This window comes from Doryrhamphus excisus, linkage group LG14 (genome assembly GCF_037039965.1).
Source record: "Doryrhamphus excisus strain RoL-2023G ecotype Guam linkage group LG14, RoL_Dexc_Guam_v1.1, whole genome shotgun sequence".
NCBI classification, from domain to species: Eukaryota; Metazoa; Chordata; class Actinopteri; order Syngnathiformes; family Syngnathidae; genus Doryrhamphus; species Doryrhamphus excisus.
Genome location: NC_136370.1, coordinates 16,650,846 through 16,666,274, shown reverse-complemented (window position 1 = coordinate 16,666,274; position 15,429 = coordinate 16,650,846). Strand labels below are relative to the sequence as shown.

At 41.2% G+C, this 15,429-nt stretch overlaps 1 protein-coding gene and 1 long non-coding RNA gene across 6 annotated transcripts in view; one reads left to right on the top strand and one right to left on the bottom strand.

The window, feature by feature from the left end:
• LOC131140058 (formin-like) overlaps positions 1–15,429 on the bottom strand; it is a 56,611-nt gene that overhangs the window by 26,967 nt on the left and 14,215 nt on the right. For all 3 annotated transcript variants that reach the window (XM_058090133.2, XM_058090134.2, XM_058090136.2), the window contains 4 exons: positions 14,205–14,266; positions 11,991–12,667; positions 9,708–9,849; positions 3,464–3,551 (listed from right to left, as the gene is read on the bottom strand). In XM_058090133.2, the coding sequence (XP_057946116.2) occupies positions 3,464–3,551; positions 9,708–9,849; positions 11,991–12,667; positions 14,205–14,266 (969 nt within the window). The remainder of the gene's footprint in view (positions 1–3,463; positions 3,552–9,707; positions 9,850–11,990; positions 12,668–14,204; positions 14,267–15,429) is intronic.
• On the top strand, positions 29–12,136 carry LOC131140061 (uncharacterized). 3 transcript variants are annotated; one of them, XR_013629752.1, is made up of 4 exons: positions 29–1,620; positions 7,788–7,916; positions 9,749–9,920; positions 11,462–12,136. It is a non-coding gene; the product is annotated as an uncharacterized LOC131140061 (long non-coding RNA). The 3 variants fall into 3 exon arrangements; XR_009132340.2 differs by lacking the exon at positions 29–1,620 and adding an exon at positions 6,658–6,938; XR_013629753.1 differs by lacking the exons at positions 29–1,620; positions 7,788–7,916 and adding an exon at positions 6,670–6,938.

Sequence of the window (15,429 nt, the reverse complement as noted above, 5' to 3'; positions counted from 1 at the left end):
TCAAATGGAAAGAATTGAACAGGGATGGAATATTCCTGTAACCAATCCGATTGAGGTATCTTGTACCCGCTCAAACGGAAATTTGTCAGGGTGCCTTCTTCTTCGTGGTGTTTTTCTTCTTCTGTTGTTTATTGGCGGTTGGCAAGCAGCTTTCGTGTGCATTAGCGCCATCTGTGGAACAGAATCTAAACAATTCTATACTTTATTCATAAGTCCAGTTTTATTAAAAAAGAAAATAAATGTCCCGAGTTTAATTATAAAATATTAGCAAGATTGAATTTGATCTTTTCCTGTTTAAATTGATCCCGGGTGCGTTCTTTCTGCGCATGCTCAGATATGACGTAACACGCAGATCCAGACGTTCTTCACTTTTAAAAATGGAGGCCAGCAATCGGCACTGGACTAAGCAAAGTTGGTTTTTGATTCAAACTAAATTTCAAGACTGGATGAGACGAAAAACTGTCAATACGGAGTTATTCCAACAAGTGAAAGAAAAACTCTGGGGAAGTCGGTATCACGTGATGTTGATGTTTACGTTTTACTGGGCATGCCCTATTGACTATTCTGGTTGATTTTTACACAGCGCATGTAGACAAGAGATTGGAATATTCCTTTCTATGGATACCATTGTTTCCCGAAAGGTGATTCGGAAAGAGAAAAAGTGGTGATGTAAAAACGTGGCTACTGTGGAGTGTCTGTGGTGTAAAGACTAGCATAGCAATGTAATATTGGTCCGTGTGGCAACACCTACCTTGTTCCTCCGATAGACTTATTGATGCACGTGTGAGGTCGTGGTGACATTTTGTAACATTTTTGGTTAGTGGTGTGCCACAAGATTTTTCCAATGTAAAAAACGTGCCGTGGCTCAAAAAAGGTTGAAAAACACTGATCTAGGTAATCGTCAGCAAAGGTAGCAGACTTTTGGTGGCTTGAAGCAACGGCTTATGCGAGTGAGGCGTTTTTTTTTTTTACGTTTTTTTTTTAAAGAGGGCTTTGGAATCGAGCTGTTTTTCTCTCTTTACAAGACATGTGATCATGTTTCACATAAGGCTTGTGAATGATGGGCTTGACTTAGGTATGAATAATGTTAGGCTTAACTGTACTTTGCGTTGACTAGAATTTTTTTTTCAGTTTTGGAGCTTTATGGTGAATGATTTATTTGTATTGTCTGTGTGACCCCGCAGAAGTAAATTAATGTATATTTTTTTTCTGCAATGTGTTTTTTATTATTGGAAAAACACAGAATAGAAGGTTCTGGTAAAACTGCTTCTACATTAACACTACACAGAGCTGTTTTTTTTTTTTTTTTTAGCCATGCACTGCTTTCACATAACAAGGTAATACTTTGGATTCTGTTTCCCAGCTGTTGTTCTTGCAGTGAAGCTGTCAATGTGGTCTGGATCAGAGGAAACACTGGAGGTCCATTTCCTACATCTTATTAGAGTGGATTATTCAGTCCCTCAGCCATGCAGCCGTCAATCACACACCAAAGGGGGGCCTGCTCCAGTGTGCACAGAGCCGAGGGAAGCCGGATATCTCTCCACGGGGACAGATCAAAGCTGGCCTGCCAACTGCCTCACACCCTCTCCTTCCACTTTTCACTCATCGGCTGGTGTGGAGGTACATGTGTGTGAACATTTGTGTTTGTGTTTTTCCAGTAAGGTGTTGTTGCATGGGGGAGAACCTCCTATTACTCTTGAACCATGGTGGCCCTTGAGGTCACTCAGTCACTTAGTTTCTCCTAAGCACCAATTTCCATCCCTGTTTTGCGGCTCTAACTACATTATATATCACATGTCTGGTTAATTTGCCAACAAAATGGAGGCAAGCAGGGACGGCAGTGGACAGGAATTCAGACGCGTACATTCATTCATTTTATACCGCTTATCCTAATGAGGTTCGCGGTGGGGGGTGCTGGAGCCTATCCCAGTTGTCTTCAGGCAAACGGCGGGGTACACCCTGGACTGGTGGCCAGCCAATCACAGGGCACATATAGACAAACAACCATTCACACTCACATTCATACCTATGGACAATTTGGAGTTGCTAATTAACCTAGCATGTTTTTGAAAACCACAGTACTCTGAAAAACATGCAAACTCCACACAGAGATGCCCGAGGGTGGGATTAAACTCGGGTCTCCTAGCTGTGAGGTCTCTGCGCTAACCACTCGACCACCACGCAGCCCAACAATAATAATGAGGAAACAAATTTATTTGATTCATTACGTTAATTAAGGTATTCCCAGGCCAGCTGTGTATGTGTGTGTGTTTTTTTTTTATGAATTAATTGTGATTAGACTGGAGGGATTATGTCTAATCACAATTAATTCATTAAAAAAACTGATTAATCTGATTAAAAGTTTTAATCATTTGACAGTACTCGTTATATTCACACTCACATTCATACCTATGGACAATTTGGAGTCGCCAATTAACCTAGCATGTTTTTGGAATGTGGGAGGAAACCGGAGTACCCGGAGAAAACCCACGCATGCACGGGGAGAACATGCAAACTCCACACAGAGAGGGTGGAATTGAACTCGAGTCTGGTAGGTGTGAGGCCTGCGTGTTACCACTCACCCACCGTGCATCCCTAGGCACTATTCATTCATTCATTCATTTTCTACCGCTTTTTCCTCACGAGGGTCGCGGGGGTGCTGGAGCCTATCCCAGCTGTCTCCGGGCGAGAGGCGGGGTACACCCTGGACTGGTCCTAGGCACTATTGTCATCTTCAAATTGTCCATTTAACCTTCAGTAAAGGCTGATATATAATACCAAAAGACACTGGCTGGAAGAAAGGGCGACCTGGTTTTACTTGCAACTGCCGACGGTTGAAGGTGGTTTTGTTCATGCTTAGATCATTAGCGGGGTGTCAGTCCCATTAGGCTTGTGGAAACCGTCACTAGCTACAATAAACAGATCCGCTGGCCGCGTACTCAGACTAGCAGGCGGCAAGCACTCTCCACCACAACCCCACAAGACAGGACCGATTTCAAGCCCATAATGTTGTGTCCTGAATGAAGTATTTTATGTGTTTACATGCATGGCGAGTATGCGGTCCAACCGTGCAGTTCCTCAAACAAGGCAGACGGCCTTTTGATTATGAACTGCGCGGGAGGGATCTTAGCTCGACGGGGACGTCTACTTCCATGCCAGTGGTGCTGTCTCACTTTTTGACAAATCGAGGCATTTTCTTTCCCATCATGGAAACTGGAAAATTCATCCACATTCCATTTGAAAGGGAAACAAATACTAAAACGGTTCTCTAGTTCCAAATTAGAAGCTGTCAAAAATGTTGGAAATTACTCTCCGCTGCCGAGCTCCCTAAAAATACTTCATCTGCATTTCATCAAGACCCCTTCCCAATTGGTCAATGGAAACACTTTAAAGTCGCTTTATTGATTTGGGAATATCGTATCTAAAAACTAGACATGATCTGATACCAGGAAATGTTTTTCACCTTGCTGAATATCCTTCATTTCCAGATGCAGGCTTGATATGAGAATGCCGACAGCTTGCGAACGTTTTCCATCCAGCAGCTTGATTATCTGGAAAAAAAACAAAATTCCTTTGTATTGTTAAGCTGAAAGGAACACCGCGTCTCATACGTGCTAATGGTCATATTCATTCATTCATTCATTTTCTACCGCTTTTTCCTCACGGGGTTCGCGGGGTTGCTGGAGCCTATCCCAGCTGTCTTCGGGCGAGAGGCGGGGTACACCCTGGGATGGTCGCCAGCCAATCACAGGGCACATATAGACAAACAACCATTCACACTCACATTCATACCTATGGACAATTTGGAGTCGCTAATTAACCTAGCATGTTTTTGGAATGTGGGAGGAAACCGGAGTACCCGGAGAAAACCCACGCATGCACAGGGAGAACATGCAAACTCCACACAGAGATGGCCGAGGGTGGAATTGAACCCTGGTCTCCTAGCTGTGAGGTCGGCGCGCTAACCACTAGACTGCCGTGCTGCCGTTATTCTTCAGTTATACAATGTATTCTTACCCAAAGAGAATGTGTTGGGTACTCTAGCATGGACTCTCCCAGTTGAATATTAGAGGTTGTTTTTGAGAAACACTGTGGTGCTGTCATCTTACAGGAGTGAGCCATGTTCCAGACCTAAGTTTAGGGGTGGGCAAACTACGGACCGGGGGCCACATGCGGCCCACTAAACATTTGAATCCGGTCCGCCAGTTGCTTTCCAAGTATTTCAACTTTTAACATACAAACTGATGCAAAATGACATAGTTTGATGTGGTGCGGCACAGCGGTCTAGTGTTTAGCGCGCAGACCTCACAGCTAGGAGACCAGGGTTCAATTCCACCCTCGGCCAATTCCACCCTGGGTTTTCTGCGGGTACTCCGGTTGTGCAAAAAGCTGGGAACATACGCACACGTACGGAAATGATCAAAATCGTCAAAATGATATCAACTTTACCCGGGATAACGCACCACTAGAACACATGGGAGATTTCATGAAAAAAATATCAAGTGGCAGTGAAAGTACAAAGGCATTTAGTGGCACCATAAAAGGACAGTCTAGAAGAGCAAAGCAACAAGAAGCAGGGCTTTTATAACAAACTATAAATTCACAGGATTTTTATTTGTGCCTACACATGGTCACAATTACTTATGAGTGAATTAGCCGTAAAGCCAAGAGAGAGTTTTGGCAAGGTAAGGCCCCGCTCTAAAAGTTAATGTGTCAGGCTTCTTCATTAGGTATTATGGTGTTGTCGGCTACCGGGCTGTACAGTGGGAGCTGGCGAGCGCAATCCTTTAGAAGTGGGTATTGCATTACAGGGCGTTAGTGGGTGCCATGCTGCTTCCAGGTCTATTACCTGGATCACTGGGGATCTCCCACTCTGGGGACACGGGACGGCTGAGCACCAGGCTTTCCTCAACACCTCTAATTAACCACTTTAGACGGGCCACACTTAAAGCAGCCCGGGAGTCGCTCCCACTCACTGTGGCTGCAGAAACTTGCCAATTAGACCAAACAAGTTAAGTTAATGAGAAGAGACAAGTGATGCTAGATGCTTGGTCTCGTGCAAAGAAGCTAAGCTAATGGCTGAGAGTAAGTGCCATGCTGATGCTGAGACAGGTAAACATCAAAAGTGAATGGCTCCCTCCTGTGGGATGAAGGAGAAGTGTCCACTCTCAGTCAAATGTTTGGAAGACTACACTGAAAAATTCAATTCAATGTTAATTTAACATTTATTAATGCAAGTGGAGGTGGCACGGTGGTGGAGTGGTTAGCACGCAGACCTCACAGCTAGGAGACAAGGGTTCAATTCCACCTTCGGGCATCTCTCTGTGTGGAGTTTGCATGTTCTCCCCGTGCATGTGTGGGTTTTCTCTGTAGGGTCTTGAGACACATGCTAACTCGCAAACTAGAGAGCTAGCGACCTAAACGGTAGCCTCCAAGTTATTTCCTTTAAACTTAACAAAGCCAAAAACTTACCACTTCCACACGGATAGGGAGGTTAACTATTAACAGTTATTTAACTTTTAACATGACCATTAATCAAACATAATACTTTTTTCTGGGTACATGATACCATACAGCATCCATATCAAACTTGCCTGGGCCCCACTAACATTAAACTTTCATATCAAGGCCTGGGGCCTCAAACTAGTGTCCTGTGGGCCACATTTGGCCCGTGGGCCGCATGTTTGAGACCCCTAGTGTAAGGGGAGCTGTATTCCAGTCGAAACAAGTTTGTTTTATATGGATGTAGGAAATTGCCATTTTGTTTGACTTTGTTCGACATCACAATCAAGACCGCACTTAACGTGCAAAGCCTCCGCTCTCTCCTCCTTTCCAATCCTATACGTGCAATGCGTGTGGAGTCAAGCCACATGCCAGCAATTACACCACAGTCCACTCCGCTCTGGCAAAAAAAAAAAAGCCTGTCTGCTCGTGTCGTCTCCTCTGCTTTGATATGCTAATCAGCACCGAGAAAAGAGCTACAGAGTAAACAAGCACTTTGATTTTTCTGTTGCACACATATGATAAACATTAACTCAGTCAGGTAGGCATCAGTGACACCCCCCCCCCCATGTTAAATGTTGGAGATATATGCATAATGTAGGAATACATTCCATTCCCTCCCACTCATCTCCTCTGGACTACATTGAGGCCCACGGCTGGAGGTTAGCATGTTCTGGCAACACTTTCGGAGCAAGTGCATAATGCTTGAGGATACTGGACCAACACACACACACATTTAGGTAAAAACACACACATTGGTGGATGTGAAAACAAAAAAACATACAAATGGGGACTAAATACAATATCTCACAAAAGTGACTGCGCGCCTCACATATCAGAAACTAATTTTATAACAGTTTTAAATACATATTTAGCCAAAATGTTGACTTCCTGGTTCTTATACTGCTTTACCAACAGTACACAGAACAACCTAGCGTATATCCAAGATTAATTTATACAGTATTGTTTTTTAAGAAGATATAATACAGTTGGTATAGTAATTTTTGTGGAGAAATTGTAATTACACAAAATTAACAAAGGGTACATCATTCCTTTTAATCAATTAATCAACCAATCTTCCTTGAGCATCTTAATTCCTCCGTTTTTTTGCAAGTCAAACAGTTAGGAAGAGCGTATTTCTGTTCCAACATGAGCAAGGTCCCTAAAATGCACTGAGACTGCAGCTGTAATGTTGTTTATTGTGAAATTCATACTTTTATTTTGAATTCTACCAAACAGGAACTTGTATCATCACTTCCGTAAGTTAACAACAATTATGGCTGTTCGGTGCCTCTTAAACACTTGAGAAGAAGAAATGTAAGTAAGACAACATTGCAAGAGGTAAAAAAATGGCTCTATAAAAGGACTCTGGACACTAAAGTACAACGTTTTATAAAGTCAAGACTCTGCCATTGATTGAGAAGCAGGCTAAAGTGGTGAGTGCTATTTATATTCAGTATTAGCTTCGATGCTACAGTGCTAACTGCTGTGTAATTTGTCGTGTTATGTTTGTACTTTATCTCTACAATGTTCCATGATGTGATGGAAAAAAACATTTATAAAAGGAACTGGAGTCTACCGATCTATCAAGTGGCGGCACATGCGCGATTTGAGGACTTTTATGTGAACAAGCATGAAAGCTCTGACCCCACCACTCACATTTAAGAACACATATTGTGAGTCAGGCCCTCTCTTAAGTTTAACATCAGTGACAAAAAGTGTCAAAAATTCTAACACACTCTACCCAAAACAGTGAAATCTTAAGAAAAACACTGGAGGGAAAAAATATTATAATTACTTGCACTGCATAGATACTGTAATTCTATCTGATTAAACAAATATTATTATACTGTATATGGTAGTAATGGGCTGCATGGTGGACGAGTGTTTAGCACGCAGGCCTCACAGCTAGGAGACGTGAGTTCAATCCCACTCTCGGCCACCTCTGTGTGGAATTTGCATGTTCTCCCGTGCATGCGTTGGTTTTCTCCGGGTACTCCGGTTTCCTCCCACATTCCAAAAACATGCTAGGTTAATTAGCGACTCCAAATTGTCCATAGGTATGAATGTGAGTGTGAATGGTTGTTTGTCTATATGTGCCCTGTGATTGGCTGGCCACCAGTCCAGGGTGTACCCCAGCTGGGATAGGCTCCCCTGCATCCTTAATAAGGATAAGCGGCATAGAAAAAGGATGGATGGATGGTAGTAATATACTATTACAGGAATAGTCCATAAAAAGTATGTAACTTTAATCCCATTCATTTTCTACTGCTTATCCTCACCAGGGTCACAGGGGTGCTGGAGCCTATCCCAGAGCATATCTCGGAGTACCCGGAGAAAACCCACGCATGCACGGGGAGAATATGCAAACTCCACACAGAGATGGCCGAGGGTGGAATTCAACCCAGGTCCAGGTCTGTGTGCTAACCACTCGACCGGCGTGCAGCCACCTTAATCCCATTAAGCATTATATATCATCTGCAAAATATGCCGACACTGCTTTTTCTTGAGGTTGGTTATGTGTTTTCAGAGTTAGACGCTTTTTTAAGGGCAAGGACTAACAAGCTGCGTGAAAGGCTGGTATTATTAAATGAAGTACATTTAGAAATGTATCCATCAAAGCTATAGAAGGAGCTCAAGAGAAATGGACCTGAAAATGAGCGTCATGGGGCCTAAATGTGATGTTCCGGCAAAGTTTCCATGTGTGGGTTCAGACATCTTCTAAGATGATGTCAGCACAGACAGGAGACAGTTGGGAGCGTTTTTGTCTGCTTGCGGCTGTCTGACCTGGATCAAATGCTTTTGCCACTGTGGAGTGACCAGACTGAATGGGGCGATTTGACCATGGAGACCACAGTCAAATAATACACACACACACACACTGGGGCCCTGTAGACCAGAGTGGAGCCTTGTCAAATTGATCAGAATAGGGGATGTGTATAGATTTCGAGGGGACAGTCTGCACGGACGCCACAGTCAGGACCACAAGGCGGCCAACATGCTGACCAAGTGCTGCCTGCAGCAGACTTGCAGAATTGCAACATTTGATGTTTAAAGCATCATGTGGTTTTAGGTTGAGGGGTAAAGTCAGGTGAACCTCTCAAGATGAACACTCCCAAATTTGACCCAAATATCAAGGAAATGTCAAATATCTTGTGAGTGTGAATGGTTGTTTGTCTATATGTGCCCTGTGATTGGCTGGCGACCAGTCCAGGGTGTACCCCGCCTCTCGCCCAAAGACAGCTGGGATAGGCTCTAGCACTCCCTTGTGAGGAAAAGCGGTAGAAAATGAATGAATGAATGGATGGATGTCAAATATCTTGTTAAGAACGGTAGAACGTCTTAAAACACAGAATCAAGGTTTTAGGATGGCAACAGTTTCACATTGGAACAGATTAATTCAGGATCCACTTGAGTTCCAGAACAATTTGTGTTCAGCCGTACAGTTTCGCTATAAAACCTTAGAATTGTTTATTTTGAGTAATGGTAATGGTAATGGTTTTATTTCATTTGAACGTGCATCAGATTACAATTGAATGCATCACATAATCAGTTCACAGTTCCACATGTCCAAAAGGAGTAGGAAGAAGCAAAGCTTATTAAATCCTACCCCTCCATCTGGTACTTTTACATTTATCAGTAACTGTTACATTTGTTCACTTCCTGCTTTCATAATATAGTTTAATTTTATTTAATTGTATTTTTTAATTAAAAAAAATATTTTTAATTTGTTTTGTCTTTTACTGGATTTATTTAATTTGAAAATGCATCAGATTACAATTGAATGCATCACATAATCAGTTCACAGTTCCACATGTCCAAAAGGAGTAGGAAGAAGCAAAGCTTATTAAATCCTACCCCTCCATCTGGTACTTTTACAATCAGTAACTGTTACATTTGTTCACTTCCTGCTTTCCAAAATACAGTTTAAGGTTTTTTTTTTAATAATGCACCTCATACCGTACAAGTACAAGTACATAATGGGTACCATAGTAAGTGTCAATATAGTGATATATATATATATATAGCACATCATGACTGGTTCAAGACTCTTCATCCTTGTATTTAGCAAACATCAACTGCTTGTATTGTTCCTTGAATTGGCTCATCGTTGTGCATTGTTTGAGGTCCTTACTCAATGAATGAATGTACTTACTCAATATTAATACAAAGTTGATAGCTAAAAGGTAAGAAAATAAACGTACCTTCTTTGTCTTGACTTTCTTCTCATATGTGTCTGACAAAGGTTTTTTCATTGGCTGCAGCGTGGCCTTGGAGAAAAGATCTTCAAACTCTTGAGTGTCAATGACATCCGGCTCCTCCAGGCAGCCCCACAATGTGTTGTTGCTGGAAAGAAAACATCCCGCTGTTAGTTTGTGATGTATTTTCACAGAACAACAGTTCCATCAACTTGAAGAGTAAGAGTGCTATATTTGTTTAATCAATGCATCCCCCCCCCCTCATTTTCACTGTCACAAAACCAGGCTGGATTCTGCACTGTTTATACGGCAGGTGATAAAAATAACCAAACATTGATACAAGCTTGTTTGTGTCCTCAGGGAATGTATTGAGAAGTTGCTGAGTAACAATGGTCATGAAAACAAACAGCAGTAGGGCCAAGAACACGAGATGTTTAAAGTCAAGAGGATGTTTAACACGCTGTTGTTACCAACACATCATTCATCTGCTTTCCCTCTTAAAGTCTTAGGCTAGTTTCCTAACACATTTGTACACTCTTGTATAACTGGTCAAGAGGAAATGTCATTTATGATATGATCCGTTCTGCTACCACAATATGGAACCAATTCCACAACACCAAATGACAATATCGCCATGTAGTGCATTTTACACTTAATTTACCAGCATAGAATAAAGCATAAAAAGCATAAAATCTGCTTTCATTAAATACTAAAGTCGTTACCTATGCCATACATCAGGGGTCGTGAACCTGTGGCTCTTTTGATGTCTCCGTCTGGCTCTCAAATGTTTCTTAACGCTATATGTATATTTTCTATTCAAATATTTACGTGCATTCTTAGCTGTGTCTTTTTTATCTGTTTGTATATCTTTAGAACGCACAGAAAAGTGGAAAATGTAAGCATTCAAGTGCAGTTTTCCTGCAAGAATTGTGCTGGACCTCAGGCTTTTAGCGCCACAGCTAGCACTCTTAACTCTCGTTCTGCAGACCCTCGTTGAGTTAACACAAATATGACAAATCATAGCTGAATGTAACCAGGATATTGTTTTAAAAAACGGATATGATTGTTGAAAGTAAATTCAATTTATCGTGATTGTGACCACTATTAGAATAGAATAGCCAACACGACCGAGATGTTTCTTAACGCTATATGTATACTTTTTTATTCAAATATTAACGTGCATTCTTAGCTGTGTCTTTTTTTATCTGTTTGTATATTTTTAGAACGCACAGAAAAGAGGAAAACCGTAAAGATTCACTTGAAAGTGCAGTTTTCCTGCAAGAATTGTGCTGGACGTCTAGTTGACAGCTCAGGCTTTTAGCACCACAGCTAGCACTCTTCACTCGCGTTCTGCAGACCCTCGTTGAGTTAACACAAATATGCCAAATCATAGCTGAATATAACCAGGATATTGTTTAAAAAAACGTATATGATTGTTGAGAGTAAATTCAATTTACCTTGATTGTGACCACTATTAGAATAGAATAGCCAACACTTCTTCTTCTTTTCTTTGTATTGTTCCTTCAGTTCTATAACTTCATCCCATTAAGGGATTCTGCACTTCAATTGAAAAGTTAATAAATTATCCCGGAGAAGAAGAAACCCTCTAAAATTTAATTCCAGACTTTGCCAAGAAAGTGTGTCTGATGTGTATTTGTCCACCTGGCAACATCCCAAACCCTCTTCCAAACATCATAACATTAAAAAAAAAACCACACACATTTCATCATCTAATGCCCCTTTATCCTGACCCTTTACAGTGTCAGTCCTCCAGCTTTGGCCGGGACTGGTGAGAGAGTGTGGACCACAACTCGGCCACCCCACCCCACTAATTCAGCCATGGAAATACAAGGTCATAAAGTTGAACGCCTGGCACTCATGAAGCAGCAACCACAACCGCAGTAAATGGGCTGGATAATCCACTTACAGATACGCACTTTTAGGAGTAGAATGGAATGGTGCTGATGTGGATGAAGTGAACTGCTCACTTGATTGCGGTATTTTACTGCTGAAAACCATCGACATGTTGGAATCAGTATAAAAAGATAAGTAATATTTAGCATAAAGTCTTATGTTGGGTCATTGATTGGGTCATTAATACATGAATTTTATAACACAATTCATATATTAAATTGCTGATTTTTTAAGTGGCGTCACAACACAAACTATCATTATAATGACATGATACCTGCCTCTAAATATAATCTTAAAATAGTAAATATATATGTATAGATATTTATTTTTGCCCCATAAAGGTCTGCTACTTCATGTGTATTGTGTGACACATACTTATCGTCATATATTTGTATCCTGGTCCAGTACAAAGGCTTCATGGGACAGCCTGGTTCAATACTCGGCTTCCGAGGGGCCTTGTCCAACATATGACTGAGATCGAACCCCCCCATGGGTGGAGGAGGCGGGGGGCCGCAGCCTGGTGGAGGGGGTGGAGGAGGTGGGCCAGCTCCAGGTAGACCAGGAGGGGGAGGCGGTGGGGGTGGCGGAGACCCCCCTCCGGCAAAAAAAGGTGGTGGTGGCGGTGCTCCCATAATGCCCGGTAGAGGAGGAGGAGGAGGTGGGGGTGGTGGCGGCGGTGGTCCACAGGGGCCTGGCAAGGGAGGGGGAGGTTGGTGTGGCCCAGCAGGGCCCGGGGCTGTCTTAACGCCCAGATTGAGTCCGATAGAGTCCATGTTAAGTCTTTTTGGTATGTTCTGGCTGGGTGTTTGATTGCCGGCCTCACCGTCGGGGCTCTTGATGAAGGTCTCCCTATCCGTCTGGATACCCACAGTGCGGCAGGTTCTGTATGTGGGGTCATCTGCAGTGGACACACCCACATCTCGGACCTCCCTGTGCTCCACACTCGCATTGTAGGTTTTGTCTTTTTGCATCTTGGCAATGACTCCTTCAAGGTGCGATATTGACACCGCATGCTCGCCTCGAAGTTGGAAGATCTGAAGTTCAAAATCTGACTGTAAAAAAAAAACAACACAAAAATATTCAGATGACAAATAATATCGCCTTCACTGAATTGAACCACATTAAATAGAAATCTTTAAGTCTTCAAATTGTTGTCGTATTTCTGTATTATAGGACGGACAAAATCATACTGTATCATGCTGCAGTTGACATTTGAAACGATAAAGGACCGACCCAACCTAAGCAAAGTATTGATTGGAAACAATAAGAAAATTGCTGAGCAATGAACCTTACACATGTTCCTTATTAACTTGTTGGCTTTGAAACGGCATTAGGCACGTTCCCACCCTTTGTTGTGGGCTGCCAGTGGTACATGTTTCTCAGTGTCTGCATCAGCCCATTAAAGGGAGACAAATTAAAGGCTTTTAACAAACACACTTAGAAATATTTGTCAATTTGTCATCAAAAACATAACCAATTAATCATCTCATAACTGGCGATATTAATTTGTGCCAAAATCCCACTTAGTCTGATAGTAGACTAACTTAATTTACTGTATGTCCATTTTCATCAACAAGATCAGTTTCTGTGTATTTCATGTGCATTTCAATTGTTTTGAGACTGCTTTTCATTTAAATGTACTGTTTTTTTCACCTCTCTATTCTTACAATTAATTAATATGGTTCCAACATAGATTCCTGACTGTGAGACAGGTGTGCTAACCACTACCATCCCACTGCTGTGCGGAAGTACAGTATGTTAACGACATTAACCATACAGTATATGTGAGTAATAGGTCCTGTCTCTTTAAGGCCCCTCCCCCGAGTAAGCTGACTGACGTCTGATTGGCTAAAATAGTCTCAAAAAACCTTTAACCAGTATGTTAACGACATTAACCATACAGTATATGTGAGTAATAGGTCCTGTCTCTTTAAGGCCCCTCCCCGAGTAAGCTGACTGACGTCTGATTGGCTAAAATAGTCTGAAAAAGCCTTTAACCAGGAAGTTTTACTTGATGTATGACATATAGAACACGAGAATATAATGTAAGTATACTATATAATAATACATCTAAATGAATGAATGAAGCTGGAATAATTTTATTAGTAGACAAAAATGAAGGTTTAGTAGCAAAAGTAAACATAGTCATTCAGTACAGATATATCACATTACGTAGAGATTTAGAGTCGTAGACTCCACGTAGAGTCCTTATCGAGACTTAATGCTCCTCATTAAATATATTATACAAATAGTTTTGCTGCCTATACAAACGCAAAAACTTAAGCCCAGTTTCCAAAATACCGAATGACACAGCTCCCCTCTAATGAAGAGACGAGCTCCAGTAGAGGTGTGTGTGTACGAGTCGAGTAATACAACATTTCATGATTACTTAGCGCCATCTTGTGTCCATGACTGTTAACTACTAGGTAAGTATATTCCCATGCTTATTGTTATGTAAACACTTTCACTATTCTTAATACTTACTCTGGTAAAAGTTGTCATCTGGACAACATTAGAAATGTAAACATGTCTGTCCATCATCATGAATTTTCACAAAATGTGTTTTTTGCTACATTGACAATAACTTACATGCATTTGCTCCAAATCTTCCTTGCACTCTCTCTTGAGTTGCAGAAGGGCAGCCTGGTGCTCTGAAAACAAACACATGTCACCTGTACTGTATGTTTACACAATACCCCCCCCCCCCCTCTCTATTGCTGGTGTGGTTAAGTTAGAGCGACAAGGATGAAATGAACTTCAAGGATGTTGAATATCTGGTTTGTAGAAAAAGTACAGATGAGTTTGATAAAACAAGTAATGAAATTCTACACAGGGGTGGGTCACTTTCTTTATGAAAGGCCAAGTTTAGCAACTAAACCGACCAGTTTTGGATTGTGCAGCTGGTAAGAGTGATGCCCGAAATGAAATCATTTGTCAAGTCACACTTGACACCACAAAGATGATCTGTCAACACTATTGAATTAAGCCAAGAATTTGATTTGATACAACACAAATACATTTCCATAAAAACTATAACTATATCTCTATATATATTCTGCATTAAACTACATTGGCTTGCTTATACTCTTGTTTGCATTGTTTCTCATTCATATCCCGTAAGATGTACTATGCATTATTTACATGTACAGCTTTGTGATGAGTTCAATGTGACACTTGCATTAAAATATTAATCATAAGCAGTAACATTTGACTGCATAGTATGTGATGGAACAATTTAGGGATGTTTTTTTTCTATGTGCATGCCCATAAGACGTAATGTTTATAAGATATATAATACAACTGCTGATTCATTTAGTTTTCTGTGGAATTCCATATGCTATTTATTGCCAAGTTGACTGGCATGAAACAAGAGTCCACATACATAATATTTTATAATTTATTATTTGTCATTTTCTAACGTTCACATGGTAACGTTAGCACGCAATATCTAGCATGGTAGCGCTAAGTACTAAATACTCAATACTAATACTAAATACTTAAACGGTAAAAATTGCTACGATACTAATGTTAGCATGCTAGCAATGGTAATTGCTATCATAAGAATATTCATTCATTCATTCTTTTTCTACCGCTTATCCTCACAGGGGTGTATAAATACAGACTTAAGTACATGCTATCAATTGGTAGCATGCTAAAGTTTACGGGTTGACATTGCTAGCATGCTAACAGTAGCCTAGTAACATTTTTTAAAGCCATTTTCAACAGTTTTAACATTGGCAGTCAGTGCGATGGTGCTAGGTTTAGCATGCTAACATTAGCATAGTAGCATTTTTAACCATTTTAAGTAGTTTTA